Source organism: Lampetra fluviatilis, chromosome 3, assembly GCF_964198595.1.
Source record: "Lampetra fluviatilis chromosome 3, kcLamFluv1.1, whole genome shotgun sequence".
NCBI lineage: Eukaryota > Metazoa > Chordata > Hyperoartia > Petromyzontiformes > Petromyzontidae > Lampetra > Lampetra fluviatilis.
This window is the reverse complement of record NC_136277.1, coordinates 18342328-18359035: the sequence shown is the minus strand read 5'-3', so window position 1 is coordinate 18359035 and position 16708 is coordinate 18342328. Positions and strand designations below refer to the sequence as shown.

The 16708-nt window shown below is 42.0% G+C and overlaps 1 protein-coding gene across 1 annotated transcript in view; it reads right to left on the bottom strand.

The window, feature by feature from the left end:
- Positions 1-16708, bottom strand: part of LOC144953784 (synaptic vesicle glycoprotein 2C-like) — an 88613-nt gene that overhangs the window by 51276 nt on the left and 20629 nt on the right. Inside the window, exons 2-4 of the mRNA XM_078884429.1 lie at positions 12093-12806; positions 6900-7080; positions 2070-2221 (exon numbers count right to left, since the gene is read on the bottom strand). Coding sequence (XP_078740555.1) covers positions 2070-2221; positions 6900-7080; positions 12093-12714 — 955 coding nt within the window. The 5' untranslated portion in view covers positions 12715-12806. The remainder of the gene's footprint in view (positions 1-2069; positions 2222-6899; positions 7081-12092; positions 12807-16708) is intronic.

Below are 16708 nucleotides of genomic sequence, written 5' to 3'. Positions count from 1 at the left end.
GGCCATATTCTGCTCATGAGACTCAATAAAAAGGGTGAATCGATTAAACATCGATGTATAAGCTCACGATACACACATTTAATCACATGTACAACGATTGATGCTCATATCTCCACTGCGGCCATTAAGGGGCACTGCCATTTATCATAATTTTAAAGAGAACACATTATCTTATCTTACAGCAATTATAAAATTGTACTTAACGTGATAGTGGTTGAGATAAACAGCGATGTTATTAAAAGTGGTGGTGCAGTTATGGCGACAGGAGAAGAGGCAGGAGCGGTTAAGGAGGTGTTGAGGTGGGGCTGGATTGGGAGGACCAGTGGGATGGGCTCCGAAGAGGAGTTGGGTTTTTTTTAAAGAAGAGAAGCAGGTTAGTGAAGATGACTGAATCGGATCGTGATCCTGAATTGCAAAAAAAAATCGTGGATCTGCCACTGTGGTGAACTGTTCCACCCCTAGAATTCAAGATCAGTCTCGAGATATTTTGTTACGAAACAAAAAATATGCAATGAGGATATTTTCATACAGAAGATGAATAATGAATCATACATTATTACATTTCAGCAATTCATTATCAGTTAAAATATACACTGTTTAAAATGCATACGCAGCCAAAACCAGTTTGCTTATATATGATTATAAAACAGGAGGGGGTGAAAAGTGTATGCTGTTGCATGTCGACTCCGTTGAATAAATTATCAGGATGGGGAACAATATTTTACATTCTCTAGTTTTCCCTTTACATAAACAGAATAGCTCATTTTACCCACAATGATGTGGGCAGGTGGCGTCTCGAATCAGAACATTCTAGCATGAATTGAGTTCCCCTCATATTCAGCTCTGATGATAATCAAGCTGCCAACACAAGTGATCATATTTCAGATAAACAAACCGAGTGGCATTCGCATCCAGTTAACCCTGTAGTGTAGATCACCACAGCCTCAAAAAATATTTACGTATATGTCATTCATTGTCCATGAACCAGTATGAAGTTAAAAATATGTTTTAATTATTATTGTAGAGGAATCTAAATTCCCATTGCAGTAAGTGAACACATGTCGTCAGCACGTTAAAGCGAGGCCACCTAGTGTCCTATAATCTTGGCTGCAGCATCTCTTTTACTGCAACGTGAATTTAAGATAACATTATTAATTTACAGCCCTTTGTCAATCCACTGCTGGATGAATGCTTCTCCACACCGAATAGGGCTCGGGGCTTGTTTAATCACAACTTGAGTTTCACCTGCTGTAAATAAATATATTGTCACCCAAAAGCAGTCAAATTTCCTTTACTGTTGTTATAGCAATCCCAAGGCCAAGTTTTTTTTCTCCATTTTTTATTTGTGCATTTTGTGAGGATTTCTGCTGTAATTACAATGATCACTTGTACCTATTTAACACGCACTCCATTTTATGTTATGAGCTGTTTACGTGTTATTGAATGACGTGGTCCTCTTGAAAAGCTGTCAATTTTATTTTGCTAATCACTTTCTTCAATAAAATAAAAGGCTGCCTCAGCAATCACACTTAATTCATAGGTGCAGAGTATGTCTATATGAAAAAACATGTTTTTACATGTGCTTGAAATGGAGACATTTCTAAATGTTTTCTGTCACACCCATGCATAATGATGCCACATTCATACCTTTGAAATCTACTGATTTTGACGAGTCAGTATTAAATCCACGCAACACCACTCGAATAGTAATTGCTAGGGGTGTAACAATCCGTCATTTTAATGATTAATATTGACTTTTTAAGCTCAAAATTTATTGAATCGTGCATGTAAAAAGTCATGTTTTTATTAGGTTCATTGACTCCTGCAAACACCAGAGGCCACGATATTCACCACAAAAAAAATTGAAATTCTTGACTCAAGCCCGGAACAATTCCCTGAATTGTCAACAGAGTAAATCGTTACACTCCCGGTGGGTTCAAAATATCATGTACAGGCACACGGGAGCAACGCGACGCAAACCCCTGAATGCATATGACAGAAAACGGTTGCATGAGCAAAGGAGGCACGTGCTTGCTTGTGGCATATGGTGGTCATGTGGAAGGCCTCACCGTAGTGAGGGATGATGGCCCAGGCCATAGCAGAGGCATAGATTCCCCCAAACATCCACGTCATGCACAGCCAGCTCAGATGTTCCCCTCGCTTGTCGTGGGCCAGGAACTCGGCATAATATGAGTATACAATCGGGATGATCCCACCAATCCTGCATCCAGTCACACCGTGCAAAATAGCACATGCATCAGCAATTCCATTCATTCACATGCAGTCAAGCAGGTTAGAGCCTAAAACAATTCAACAAATTTATTTTTATTTTACCAGGTAAGGCCCGCTGAGCAATATAGTTATTTTTCAGAAGCAACCTGGCCACAAATGATAGCTCAACGAAGTGGCTTATCACGTGGAAACTTATAGCAGCCAAATACTCTAAACTCGCGTTTGTAAATGTAGAGGGAAAAACCAGAGGACCCTGAGAAAAATTCACACGACCACGGGGAGAGCATGCAAACTCCAAATATACAGCAGGTGTCAGGGTAAGGATTGAACCCACGAGCTCCCGTATATCAGGCGAGGTAGTTAACATCTCGCCACCGTGGCACCCTATTGAACTCGCGGCCTCTTTCAAACCATCGTTTGTAAAGTTGATACGTAATTACTTGTACTATTTAGTCAAGGGTAAGTTTACAAATTTCGCATATGAATCTCCCATGACATTAATATGAGGGAATGTTTTTACATATGCACTAAATAGTAAGATATTACGTGGTGAGACTGCATTGGCAGTGGTGCACAAATTAACAAGACAACAACACAATCAACAATAACACTGCATTAAAAAGAAAAGAAAAACACATAATAAAAGTATATAATCGGCAACATATTGGACCCTGCCCTTATTTACACTACATAGGCCAGAGGTCTGCGACGAATGGCCATTGCCAGATATGTTGACTATGAAATACTTTTTTATTTTTAAGGAAGGGTTAACAATAAATGTGTTGGGGCTTTTTTGTGTTCAATACCAAAAGTGAATCTGTATCTTGTTGTCCATGCGGAACATGCAGTTATCTGCTATTGCTTACTTTAGAGATCATTAATACGGTGAAGCTAACCTGTGAACCCGCACAGACATCTGTGATCTTATTGCAAATGTTTGGAAATGTGTGCGTAAAAGGAAGACTTAATCTTAATGTAACGGAGTTCACCAAAGTCACTCTGCACCTTGTTTTTGATAGGAGATTCGGATGAGAGACTTGTGATTCGGTCACAATGTTGGGTCAAGATCAGACAAAAAAATGTCCTACACTTGAAAGTTACATAACAGAGCCTATAACTCCAATTTAAACCAGCCACCATTGCACTGTTGACTCAGCATAAACACTGCACTGCAATTGCCATACGGGTAGGGATTTAAATTGCTTGTCATTCAATGTAAATCTATAGCTAGTGAGGGATCTAGCAGGAGGCAGGAAGCAATGGCAATGTGTGCGAGGATCTATGGCATTGGTCATGTTGACCTCTTGACACAATACTTGTTCAGAGTGGCCGTGGCCACGATTCAAATTCAGATGGCCAAGTTCGTGGTCAAAATTGTACAAATTTGAAAAAATGCCCGCAAATTACTGGATTGGAATCTACAGAGCAATCATCGCCCCCTGTGTGCTGCAAAAAAAACTTGGCAGGATCCTCCTAAAAAAAAGTTATAGGATTCCAAGAGGCTTTCTTGGGTAAACAAGTGTGGTGATGATAATAATAAGTAGTGCAGTGCACTATTACTGAGCAATTGCTCCATTCCAAACATATACAAATATAAGAGCGGTCTGAGTATAGTGATGAATTCCTGTTATCCAGGGCTGGCGGACGACATTTGAAAGCAGGGCTGGTGGATTATGCACACATTTCATCAAGTGCCATTTCACGTCTCACCCGATGGACCGCGATCTGACCAGAAGGTGGCAGTAAGGCAAACAGGTTTTGTCAAACGTGCATATTTGTGAGTGTGAACTCGTTCTTTGTGTGGCTTTCCTCTGAGTACTACAGAGAATTAGTCCACAGACTGAATAGTATTATCATGATAAAACAAATTATTTATGAATGATTTGGTGACGCCGCCATTGGCAATGGTTACACACGCCCAATAGAATTGACTAATGTGTTGATTTTTATTATCACATAGAGCTCATTTCATCGTGTGCCGGCTGGCGGCTGAAAGAAAGCTGAGCAGTAACTACTCCTCGCCATGCGTCTATGGATGGTATTGTCCCACCGGTGGCTCATTTGTCTTTGGTAACACCGTTCTGTACTATAATTAACACAAACATTTTGGCATAGAAAACATTTATAAAAACATGAATTTAAATCAAGGCAGTCAAATGTTGGAAATGGCTGTAGACACGTTAGATTGGGTGATTTATTTATTTATTCTAACGAATGCCATTCATTGAGGGGGAGAAAGAACCACCACATGTTATTCCATGGCCTTTCCGTAAATTGCTAAGTTATTGTTATTTCCCCGCACACCGGGCAAGAAATTTTACTGAATGGTAGCCCCAGGTTATTAATGCCCTGTTGTGGCTGTTACTGCCCTCTAGGAGGCGTCTTTGCACGGAGCAGTTGCAATGCGCTCGGTCTCCCAAGACCAATGTCCAGTTATTCACGACTTGGATGATCATTTTTGATTTATGGAGATTATGTCCTTTGAAAAAATATACAGAGGTCAACTTACGTTCGTTGTATCGTTTCTCAATCCGAGGTCAACTTTAATGTTTAAAGATTGGTGCATGAAACGGGTGTAATGTTTTTGTTCTGTGGGCAACTTGCAGTAAAATATCAGTGTATGTGGTACACGCTAGGAATTGCAACGCAAGCTATGGTAAGCCACTTGCAAGTTAAACACGTTCCTGCGGAGGGAGCTGGTAGGAACGTTGGGTTGCTCGGTCAATGGCCAGGGTCAATGGCGGCGTGATGTATTCCGCAAATATGCCCGACTGTGAGGGCGGGCACAAGCCGGCGTGAGTAGGTTAAACGTTGAGTTTTATAAGGGCACCACGGGGTGACCAGCCCCTCCCCACCCTCCCCACCCAGCCCCTCCCCACCCTCCCCTCCCCACCCAGCCCCTCCCTGCACGACGGACGGACACAATAATCCCCTGTGGGCTGGTGTAACCAGAAGGTTCCTACCAGTAATAGCGAATGTATCAGGAAAGCACTGCAGATGTAATCATAGAAATGCCATTATGATGAGTAGGGTATGTATACAAGACCGGAGATAGCATTTCACTGATACAGTCAATAGAGTGGACACCCAGAGATCTTTAATCAAGGGCAATGTATAAAGCCAAACACCTTCGTGGATAATGTGAGGGCAGCGTGTCAACTGTGCAACAGTTACAAGATCTGGAATAATGAAGAAAGTAATGGAGAGGTGTTGTGGCATCAATAACATTGATTGTGATGCATCACTATGACCATTACGTAGTCGCCATTGAATATTTAATCTGCATGAAATTGCGTATTATATACATTTATGACGACGTTGGCAGTTTTGCATTAAAACAGACCAGAATACCATTACTCCCCTCGTCATTAACACTGCCTATACGTTTTATTATTATTTGAGGTATAGTGACTATTATTAACACTTTAAAAACCAACAATAACAATAAAAATAAGAATCTACAGCCCCTTTGTAAATCCACTGCAGGAATGAAGGCCTTCCCATGGTGTATCGGTCAAGGAGCATGTTTTCACCATACTTCGACAAGCTGGACAATGCGCGTTGGTAAAGGGGAATCCCTGGACTGGTTAACATATTCGTCTCCGATGTTGGGCCCGAGTGGGAATTGAACTCGGGCTGCCGCGTTCGTAACACAGTGCACTAACCACTTCTTCACTAATGCTGTGTATGTATACACGTATAAAAATAACACCCACTAAAATCCTCCACGCAGCCATTAACAGATGCTAGTGAGGGATTAGTGTTACTAGCACTATGCACGTCCGCCTTTGTCTCAACAGTGCCGATTTTTTCACATCACACAAGGTACTCATTTAAGGCTGAGTTGACCTAGGGGAGACCAAGGACAGTTTAATAAAATCTCTCACCACTGACATTAGCTGTGGTGTGAATCAAACTCACTTTTACAGGTTCATAGCGGTGGTCCACTGCACCACCGTAAAATGTGACATTCACATTCATATGTTATTAAATTTAACTTTTATTGGAGATTCATTAGAAGCTCAGGAGTCAAGACACTTGCACTGGCACCACTGGAATGCTGTGTTGGCCACCCATTATTAATCAGAGTGCTCAACTGGAGCCAGTGGGCCTTTTCAGCATTGTCACAAATAAATGTCTTTTTTTCATATGAATTTGGCTTCGTCCAGCTCCGAAAATGAAATGTTGCTATTTGATTGGCATGCCATTAAACCAATTTTTTGAGGGACATTAAAAGTTATGCCACAAGCGAGGTTATATAGATTTATTACAGACACTTCAAAGTTATTTCTGAGGTGTCATTTTCTAGGAACTTTCTGGAACACAAAATCAATGCACACCGCCAGCTACGAGAGTTAGAAATATAAATTTCTTGATCTCATGACATGACGCCAAAAGCTAAAATTATTAAAATAAATAAACTGTCCCAGAAGTTACGTAGTTTCCAGCAGTGACTCATGGCTTTAAAAATGATATCCACGCCCATTTGTGTTTGATTATAATTTTTGCAGTTCAAATGTATATACAGTAATGCCTCGGTTTACGTCGGGAATGCGTTCCTGAAAGGTGCAACGACGAATATCGAAACGACGTCAATCAAAGCGATTTACAGGGTAGGTGGAGGCGCGTGTGTGTGCGTTTTCCCGATAGCCAAGTGCACAGCAAACCCAAATCCATCCAGAAAGCGGCAGAAGATGAAGGTGCCGTAGTCCCAGACGAAGGAGGAGAGGAAGGAGAAGAGGCTGTTGACTGTGAGCGCCATGAGCAGGCACTGGCGTCGGCCCTGCTGATCCGCGAGGCCGCCCCACACTATTGAGCCCATCATCATGCCCAGGTACACCAGGGTGCCTGTCAGAGGTAGCACGTGGGTGTACGATATACAACACAACGCAACAACAGCACGGGGGTTATTACTCGATGCTGTCAAGGGTCATGGGAATTAAAAAAAAAACAGAAAATTGTACCCAACACAAATGAAGAGAGAGGACACATCTGAGATGGGTCCATTGGGGACAGCAGCATCAATTTTCACCAAGTGATTGATGCAAGATTAAGATTGGCAGCGGAGTTTGCTGTGGTCGTAGCAACAGAAGGGACAATATGGAGGTATTTTCTGGACGCCCCTTTGATAAGCAAAATCTATAAAGGATTTAGAAGTTACTGTAATCATTGATAGCTTGCAGCTATATTTAGTAAGAGCTACAAACTCCGCCTTCGGTGTTCCAGGCTCAGGTGGATTCATTGATGTTGCAAAGGCAACGCACAATAACACACCAATGTCAGACTCCCATCGGACCAGTTCTCCTGGGAAACTGAATGGACTCCATGTGCCGTGTCCAACAAAAAAAGGCACTGATTAAGATAGCACGCTTGCACTCCAGTCACTTAATAATTCCACCTGCACATGTCACCTGAAACTGGAAACCAAGATTGAATACAGGCGCTGCCACGCAGCTGATATTTGTAATTCTTGTACGTACAGGTAAAAAGGAGGCCACTGGAAGCACATTAAGATCGTTGTAATGTGCTCACTTACAGGTTAAAGTGAGAAGTCTGAATCACGTGACTGAGATTTGTGGCGTTACCTCAGCAATGATTTTGTAGAATTAAATTATCATAAATGAATGGACTACTTTTACAAAACATTTAAACATGCAATCAGTTCTGAACCTTGTCAATTCCCAAGAGCGGTTATAAGCTCGTGGTGTAATTTCCACATTCATATGGCTAGGGACAAGTCTCTCTTTGGGATCACCAATTTTGAATATCCACAAAGTGGTACATCTTGACTTAAAGCTTTCGTGATTGCAGGAATTCATATTCTTTGGGTCTTTCGGTAAAGTCACGTAGACAGGTTCAAAGAAAATTATTATGTTATTTTTTGTTCTTTTCCTTGAACCTATCTACGTGACTTTACCGAAATACCCAAATAATATAAAAAAGCGGTACATGTTTTAATTGCCTGAATTAATTAATAGGTTGCTTCAAACGGTGACTGGGATTTGATTTCACAGTTCCACTACGCAGGATCAAACCTTACCTTGAGCAGTAACGTATGAAGACCTAAATCTTGGTTCAGATCGACATGGTTGTGATGTGAATCAACAGTCGTATTCCGCTTGTGTGGAGTTACGAGCTGTACCCAATGATCGTGAGATTAAAAACAAATTCAGCTCACCCCACCTTGGTTATGCTTTTGCAAAGGGTGGGCAGGCAATGCAGCGTAAAATGAGCATGTAGGTGAAATATGAATAAGAAAAAGCACAGACATATGAAAATACAAACTAGAGATATAAAACAAACCCACTGGATACTGCATATTTACGTAAGGTTTTAAAATATGTTTGACTAGGTAATTCACGAAGCCTTTCGAGACAGTATGAGTGAAATATCTTAATTGGTACAGATACAATGTAAGACTGCTGGTTGTGTGGATGTCGTAAGTGGATAGAGTTGCCACCTCTGTGGCACACAAGGTCAGGACATATCATGGGAACAAGAATATCTCACAATTACCGGGAGAGAGAACTGCATGTGCCATTGTCTCGAGTGGTGCCTTGCCAAGTGGTGCATTAAAAAAAACGAGACTGTTACCATAATAAGGTGGATAATCCTGAAAACCAGAACAGGTGGTAACTCTCTAAGGTGATGGATCACTGTTGGATGGCTCCCAACCGGCAACGCACACACGCACACACACAAACGCGGATGTAAGACACAAAAAGAGATCCCCAGTTGGGCCACGACTGAGCGAGTGATGTTACCAAACACCAATGTGGAAATGTGGCTCTCTGCAGTGGCTTAGGCAGCACTGCGGGGGTAGGGTTCTGGCAATGTACCACTTGACTCCCCCCCCCCCCCAACTTGGCAGACTATGAGGTGTACAGCAAGTTCGTTCCCCACCATTAATCAATGTAGAGAGAGAGACAGAACCCCAGTGACCTAATTGTAACAGTACAACCTATGTGTGTTAGGTTGGTGCAGCGATTAACACACTAGGCTGTGCAGTGATTCGCAGAATACGTCATTGCAAACATTGCATAAAATGTACTTAGACTTGTAAATTCCAAAGAGACCGTTAAAAGAATACAACATGGAGACTCCTTGCCTATACATTGCTATGTGTGTGTAACGTGGACTGCTCTTGCACTAGGACATGCACCAAAGGGGATGGTGGGGGATGGTGGGGGAGGTCTTCCCTTGCAATGAATGAGATCCGAGTGGAACGACAGAACGTATACAAGACACACAGCACGGGTGCAGTGAGAGATAAGAGAAATATAGACAGAAATATTACGTATTGAGATGAGGGGAAAAAAGAGAGATGCGGACAAGATTTAGATAACAGAGATTCATTGGCGGTGTACGTTTTAATTTTGCCAGTGTTTTATTACTTGAATTTGAGCTGACATTTGATGCACCCACGTTTTGTTTCCCCTCAGGACTCAGTGGCCCCCTGAGCTGCACGGAGCCCTCAGCTTTTTGCTTGGATTGCTCTCGCCGCCATTGCCACACCCAAGCCTTCACTGCTGTAGCCCCTTTTTGGCCATAATAAATCATTAAATGAGGGCCATAAATACATATCCTGGCCTCCCCATTAATGACCGATATGCTTGGTGCCTGCAGACGGTGTCCTCTCAGAAAAAAAGGTACAATCATTCGTGACATGCATAAAAAAGCACGTAACCTTGACATGCCAATGCCAAGTTCAAAAGTCACCAACCTCAGGTGACCCAATTTCCCGCTCTTATCCAGGATCTTTACGTTCAACTTCAAGGCGCCTTGGTTAAATCAAGGCGTCTGGCGATTCTGCATAATCCAGTCCTTGCCTTTTTTTCAGCCATAACCATTTGCTCAATGGAAGGAAATCAATACGTAACCCTACGCAAAAGTGCACGTATTGTGGTTCGTATTACACTTTCACAGTGTCTCGTTAAAGGTGCATGCATGCTGCCATTGGACATTTCTCTCACTCACCACTTTGTCATCCTCTACCTAGCATCTGTTTAATATGCATACTTTGCTTTCATGAATATTGAGCAAATGGTCACCATCTTGCAAATAACAACACTATTATGACTGCCTGCCTGCTCGGCTAAAATGAAATGGAGCATCGATCATTCCCACATGCGGAGTCTGGCTGTTGATGTCTTCTGGGGCGTCAGTTTCGCACTGCCTCCCCCCTTCACCCCTTGCACATAGGCAGCAGCGCGCTCAATCCAAGCACATCTATTTGCATGTTCTATGAGGACTGCCCATTTTGAGAGCATGGGACATCAATACTTTAAATTAACCATTTCCCGTTCCGATGGCATAAGTGTACCTGTACGTCATCAGTTTTTTTCAAATTCCGTTCCGATGATGTACACGTACTTTATCGGTACGTCTTCAAGCTTGAAGACGCACTGAGGCTCCCACAAGGCCAAGTGGGAGGGCGTGTAGCTCAGTTTGGCATCATCTTTGGTAGAGTGTGGTCATGTCGCGTCAGTTCTCTGCAGTGAGTACAATGTCTTTAAAAACAATGGCGCTATGCCTCTCTAAATAAAATTAACACTAACCGCTTACACGTTCCGAGATTCAGCGATGACAGGAACCCACCCTGTAACTTGCAGATGTCTCAGAATTGGAAAGGGTTACGATTTTTTTTATATGTTATAATGGTATACATTCCAAATGCTGATAGTTTTGAGAAGCACGCAATTTAAATTACTGACCAACATTGCAGCAGTTGGTGATCTTATTACAGAACCTCTGTAGTCCATGAGCCAGAGCAGAAATTGTAGCACTTAAGATAACAAACTTTAGTGGTAGCTGCAACTGAAATATCTGATCTGGGCTCATTGGACATGTACTACATATCTGCAACCAAACACTTCCATTATTTACATTTGGGAGCAACTAAAACTAATGTAGTCAAGTTAAAACCATAACCTAAGCCATTCCATTACAATTTAATATCTATTTTAGTGACCGAGACCATCACGTTCCCAACCCTATGGCAAGTTCTATTTGGTTGTTCATAAAATTGCGATTTGATACATTCAATTTAAAAGACAAGCACTGTGTAGGAGAGGTCAATCTGGTCTTGAAACAATGGCAATGTCACATTTGAGCAAATCCACTTTTGTTGGCCTCCTACAAACATGTAGTGGGTTAACAAGCACATGTTGTATTGTTTCCTGCTAATCCCTACCCCTGCAGTGTATAACAGGCACAATGAGTCATTCGTTTAAAAGAATGGTGATAAAGTCGATGAGTGTGATGTTGGATAGGGCATATTAAAGTTCCAAAACGGCACAGCAATTGTGTGATTGTGTCAGCAGCATATTTTAAGTCCCCTCTAATAAAAACATGCATATACAATTTTTTAGGGTGAAACTGGAGGCTTCTGGGATTCATATTTTCTATAAAGAGACATACCTGCCATCGACTATATGTAAGTGACAACTTGGTGTGGGCCAATGAGATCACTTGAATTTATCCGAAGTAACGTTATGGTTATGTGTTAGGCTTGTGTGATACAAATTATGTATGCAATGTACGTATTTTGATTTTTATGTATTTTTTTTCACGTAATCAATATAATTGAGAAAAATTGGAATGAGATATTTTGTCAACCAATATGTGTACATTCCAGTTGTGAGCATTTAATAATTTAATAAATGTAACTTATTATGAATAGCTAACACAGAAATTCTTACAGGTTAACAATGCAAGTATATTCATACATAATATAAATGCACTAATATGTATTAGTGGACCTATGTATTTCCAAAATCTCATGTTTAGCTAAATGCACCTACTGAGACCATTCCCACCCCAAGATGTGTGTGCGTGCGTGATAGTTACGTAGGCCATACCAAGCCATCCTTTTCCAGCGTCAGTAATGCACAAATCGCGCTCGGCACTGGGCAGCACAAAGGCCACCACGAACACCTCAACGCCGTCCGCCATGAGAGCCAGCCCCAGCACCATGTAGAAGGTCCACTGGAACCGGCCGTGCCCGCACTCCTGCATGACCGCCTCGTACTGCTGCGCCATCTCCTCCCGCTCCGTCTGCAGTCCGGCAATCGTTCCCGTGCCACCATCGCCGTAAGGGTCCCCGCCGTCACCCGCCGGCATGTGGCTGTTCCCGGCCTTGCCGTGCGGGATGCCCTGGTACTCGCCCTCGTAGACCTCGTCCTCTTCGTCGTGGCCCTCCGTTGCATCGCTGTCGCCCTCCTCATCGTCGGCGGCGGCCCCTCCGCCCGCTTCGCCGGCGGCGTGCCCGGGACCTGCCGAAGCGTCCCCGTACGAGCCCTGCTGGGCGTAGTAATCGTCGTCCAGCTCGTCCTGGAAGCGGGCGTACGTGCGGCCGGTGTACTCGTCCTGGAGGCGGTCTGAGCCGCGGCCAATCTTCTTGGCCGCCTGCCGCTTGACCTCGCGAGCGATGTCCTTGGCGCCTTTCACCAGCGCCGAGCGTTCGCGGTTGGAGTCGCTCATGGCTTTTGTTTTGTTGGGCGCCCACGCGGAGAGCAATAACGCTCGTGTTGTTGTTGTTCTCGTAGGTTGCTTCGGCTACGGTTCAGCGGCTCCTGGTTATCCAAAGACAGAACAGATCAAAAGTGAGCTTTTATTCATGACTAGTAGTAAACCATCACTGTGCATTTGGGTGATCTCATTAGTCCCTCTTCTTGCATTAGCGTTGCCAAAAGTGTTGCTTTTTAGTTGATGATTCTGGGTTGAATTTAACAAAATGAAATAATTTTACTTTTTAAGACTTCAGGCCAGAAAGGCTTCCATCACTTCAAATAAGCCTTGGAAGGACTTAAATTCTGGAAAAGAAAAAGAAAATGCATTGACGCGTAGTGTGGTCAAATAACATGAAAGAAAACTAACAGTTCATTTGTTATGAAATAAATACAATAGTTTGCATTAAAAAAACACATTAAACATCCATATTTTAACAGTTAAAGACATTGTTTGGTGATGCTACATTGGCAGTGGTGCGCAAGCACAATTAACTAATAAACCTCACATTTGTCAATAAAATTGCCTGAAAAGGAAAAAAAATATGTGATCGGTGACGTTTTTGGCAACGGTCCTTGTTAATGGCACATTTGTCAGATGATATAAAATAGAATTTACACCTGTCTCTGTTGCAGGCCTATCAGTCTCAAGGACAGTATATACATTATCAAAGTATATTTGTTTTACATCTTTTACCACAAACATGTGTGGTGAATGCAGACATGAAGCCTTGTAATCGGTGTCTCTATTGTTGTTTGAACATCGAAACACCTGTATTTATTCCAGAAAGAGTAAAGCCATTTTTATCATTCAATATCCTGAAACTGGTGAAAGGATCCCATAGCTTTAACAGCTTCAACTGAGCTATTAATGCTCAGGTGTTTGCATTGCCCTTGTACTGCTTACTTATTTTTGTGGCAGCCTTTGGTCTCTAGCACCAGTGAGACAAAGCCATAAAAGAGGCCTTCTCTGGTGCAGGCCTATCAGTTTCAAGGTCAGTGCATACATTATCAAAGCATATTTGTTTGCATTTTTTACAAGTATGTGTGGTCAATACAAACTTCATGCCTTGTAAAAGGTGTCTAAATGCTGTTTGAAGATCTTAAACACCTGTATTTACACTAGAAAGGTTATATCATTTTAATCATTCAATATCTTGCTACTGGATGAAGGGTCCCATAGCTTTACACGAGCCTTTTTGTAAATATGAACATACTTGCAAAATTTATATTTTGAAGTCCATCCGGCTCTTTTTTTTAAACCCTCTGTTTTAACATAATTTTACAAAGTGCTATTAAAGTAGAACATTATTGAACAATCCATTTAAGAAACATAGTGAAACATGTTTTTTATTTGTGCAACTCAACATAAAAAAAATGTTACTTTAAAATGCACATAAATCTTATAGCTTGTGCCACTGAGATAACAGAAATAATGAGTTAGCTGTTTAATGTTGAGGCACTCAACAAGCAGGTCGTTATTTATGACCCCACTCAGCTAAAAACACGAAAAAGGCCTCACGAGGATTTATTTAAAAATACACTCCAAAAAGATGGGTTGTCACTTGACATGGATTAATGAAAAAAATTGCACAAATATTCACTACTAAGCAAACTTTCACAAAGACGTACTTGTTAGCAAAATAGAGGTTACATAAAAGCCTTATAATTATACTGATGCTAATCGGTAAGAACGCTATGCATTATTTCTCCATGGTTGTGATATTTTATTTTGCTCACATTTCAGGTATAAATGCTTTTTTGTAACATTGTAAATTGTACACGGAAAGCTACCAATGTATAAACGACGTCGTAGAAGTCCAATTGGTTCAAAATATTAGTGACCCCATGAAATTAGAATAACTCATTTAATATACTAAACTAAACAATTTTTTTAATTTTACCAGGTAAGGCCCACTGAGCTACATAGCTCTTTTCAGAAGCGACCTGGCCACAGATGATAGCTCAACAAAGTGGCTTATCGTGTGGAAATTTATAGCAGCCAAACACTCACTATGCAAACTAGAGGACCCGGAGAAAAATCCACGTGACCATGGGGAGAACACGCAAACTCCAAATATACAAGCATCAGGATCGGGATCGAACCCACTAAACCTGCATTCCAAGCAGGTGTACTTAACATATTGCTTTTATTTTTCCAATACATGACCAAAGATACTATAGTGTAAAGAAACAACTTAATTCCTGATTGTTATTATAGCTGGCCAATTATCATGAACCCTAACTTCGAATTGTAATGACATTCATACTCTTTGGTTCTTTCGGTAAAGTCACGTAAGTAGAAATAAAATAAAATAAAACAAATCACGACGTTTCGATCGCAACACGAGCAATATTCATCAGGTGGAACAACCACAACAAGAAAAATGCTGAAGTCTTTCGGTAAAGCCACATAGATAGAAAAAAATAATCATGACGTTTCGATCGCAACGCAAGCAATCATCATCAAGTGAAAAAATTAACCCGTAAAAACAAAGTTTTTCACTATAAATCCTTTATATGCGTGGCGGCTAGAGTCCTCTCGTCCTCTGGCTTGAGATGGCTGCCACCTATGGGTCAGATGATTGTCTGCCAGCATTAAGCAATTGGTAATTAAATATTTTAAAAAAATTCCCTAAACAGTGTAAAAATTTTGAAAAAATTTTTCACGAAAATTAATTGTCACGCACAACGAGTCTGCGTGGAAAATGTCAGCTCGATTGGATCACGGGAAGTGGGTTAAAAAATGACCGGAAGATTTGCACGGTCGTAAGCAAGCAAGCACGCAAGCAAGCAAGCGAACTTAATATAACGGATTTTAAAAATAGCGAGAGAGCTGCTGAGGCATGATGTTATAAAGGTTTGAGATGGGTGTAGCCCAAGGATCATAAGTGAAGTGGGCCGGGCTAGTGAAGACATTTGCATGTAAATGTAAGATCAGAGAGAGCTGAGCAACCTCCAAGTAAGGCCCACTGAGCTAAATAGTACTTTTCTAAGAGGCGACCTGGCCACAAATGATCGCCCAAAGAAGTGGCTTATGTAGAAATGTAGAGTAACCAAATACTGTATACTGAACGCATGTTGATTTAAATTGTGGAGGGAAAAACCGGAAAACCCGGAGAAAAATCCACACGCACACAGAGAGAGACATGCAAACTCCAGATATGCAGGTGTCTGGGTCGGGATCGAACCAACGACCTCCTGTGTACCAGGCAAGGTAGCAAACATCTCGTCCACCGCAGCGCTCTTATGGATTGACTCCTTACTGTAGGATCAGAGAAATCATAAAATCACGGGGTTCAGGATGCGCAGAACCCAGCATGGCGTTTCAGGCAAGAAAGGAGGGGCCACAGTGCCTGGCCGGCGTAGTGGAATCGCCATTGGAGCATATGGCCGATGCCTATGTAATTCGTTTCAATGGCGATTCTAGTCAATGCCGGCTGGGTGCTTATCAGGGACTGCTGGTATTGGGGCTGGAGTGTTTTGGACTTTCCATTGAGACATATGGCTGATATCTAGAATGTAAAATTGGCTCAACTCATCCCCAATTCTGTTGCGGAATTCAGGCAATAGAAGAGGGCCTGTGGGGCTTGAGTAGCGACGTGGAGGCCAGCCTTTATACAAATACTTGGCAATGCCCATGCAAGCCAAGATGCATTGACCAGCAAATAGTATACACATAAGGGTCAGCTGTGTGTATATTCGCCTTGGATTTACAGGTATTTGCTACATGCATCCCAGCTGCACATAGGTGTGGGTAAAGACTCCCCAAGGCCATCCAAGCCCCACATTGTTCTCCCTTCTGTCCCGAACACCACGTCAAAATCAGGGTGGCATCGGGTAAATTCTTCCCACTAAGCATCAGCAATACATCTCAATGGAGATCCATGCTGTCTGGAATTGATCACATTTCCCAATCTGGCAAGCTGGAATCAGCAAAGCTTAATTATAACTGAAGCTTTATATGA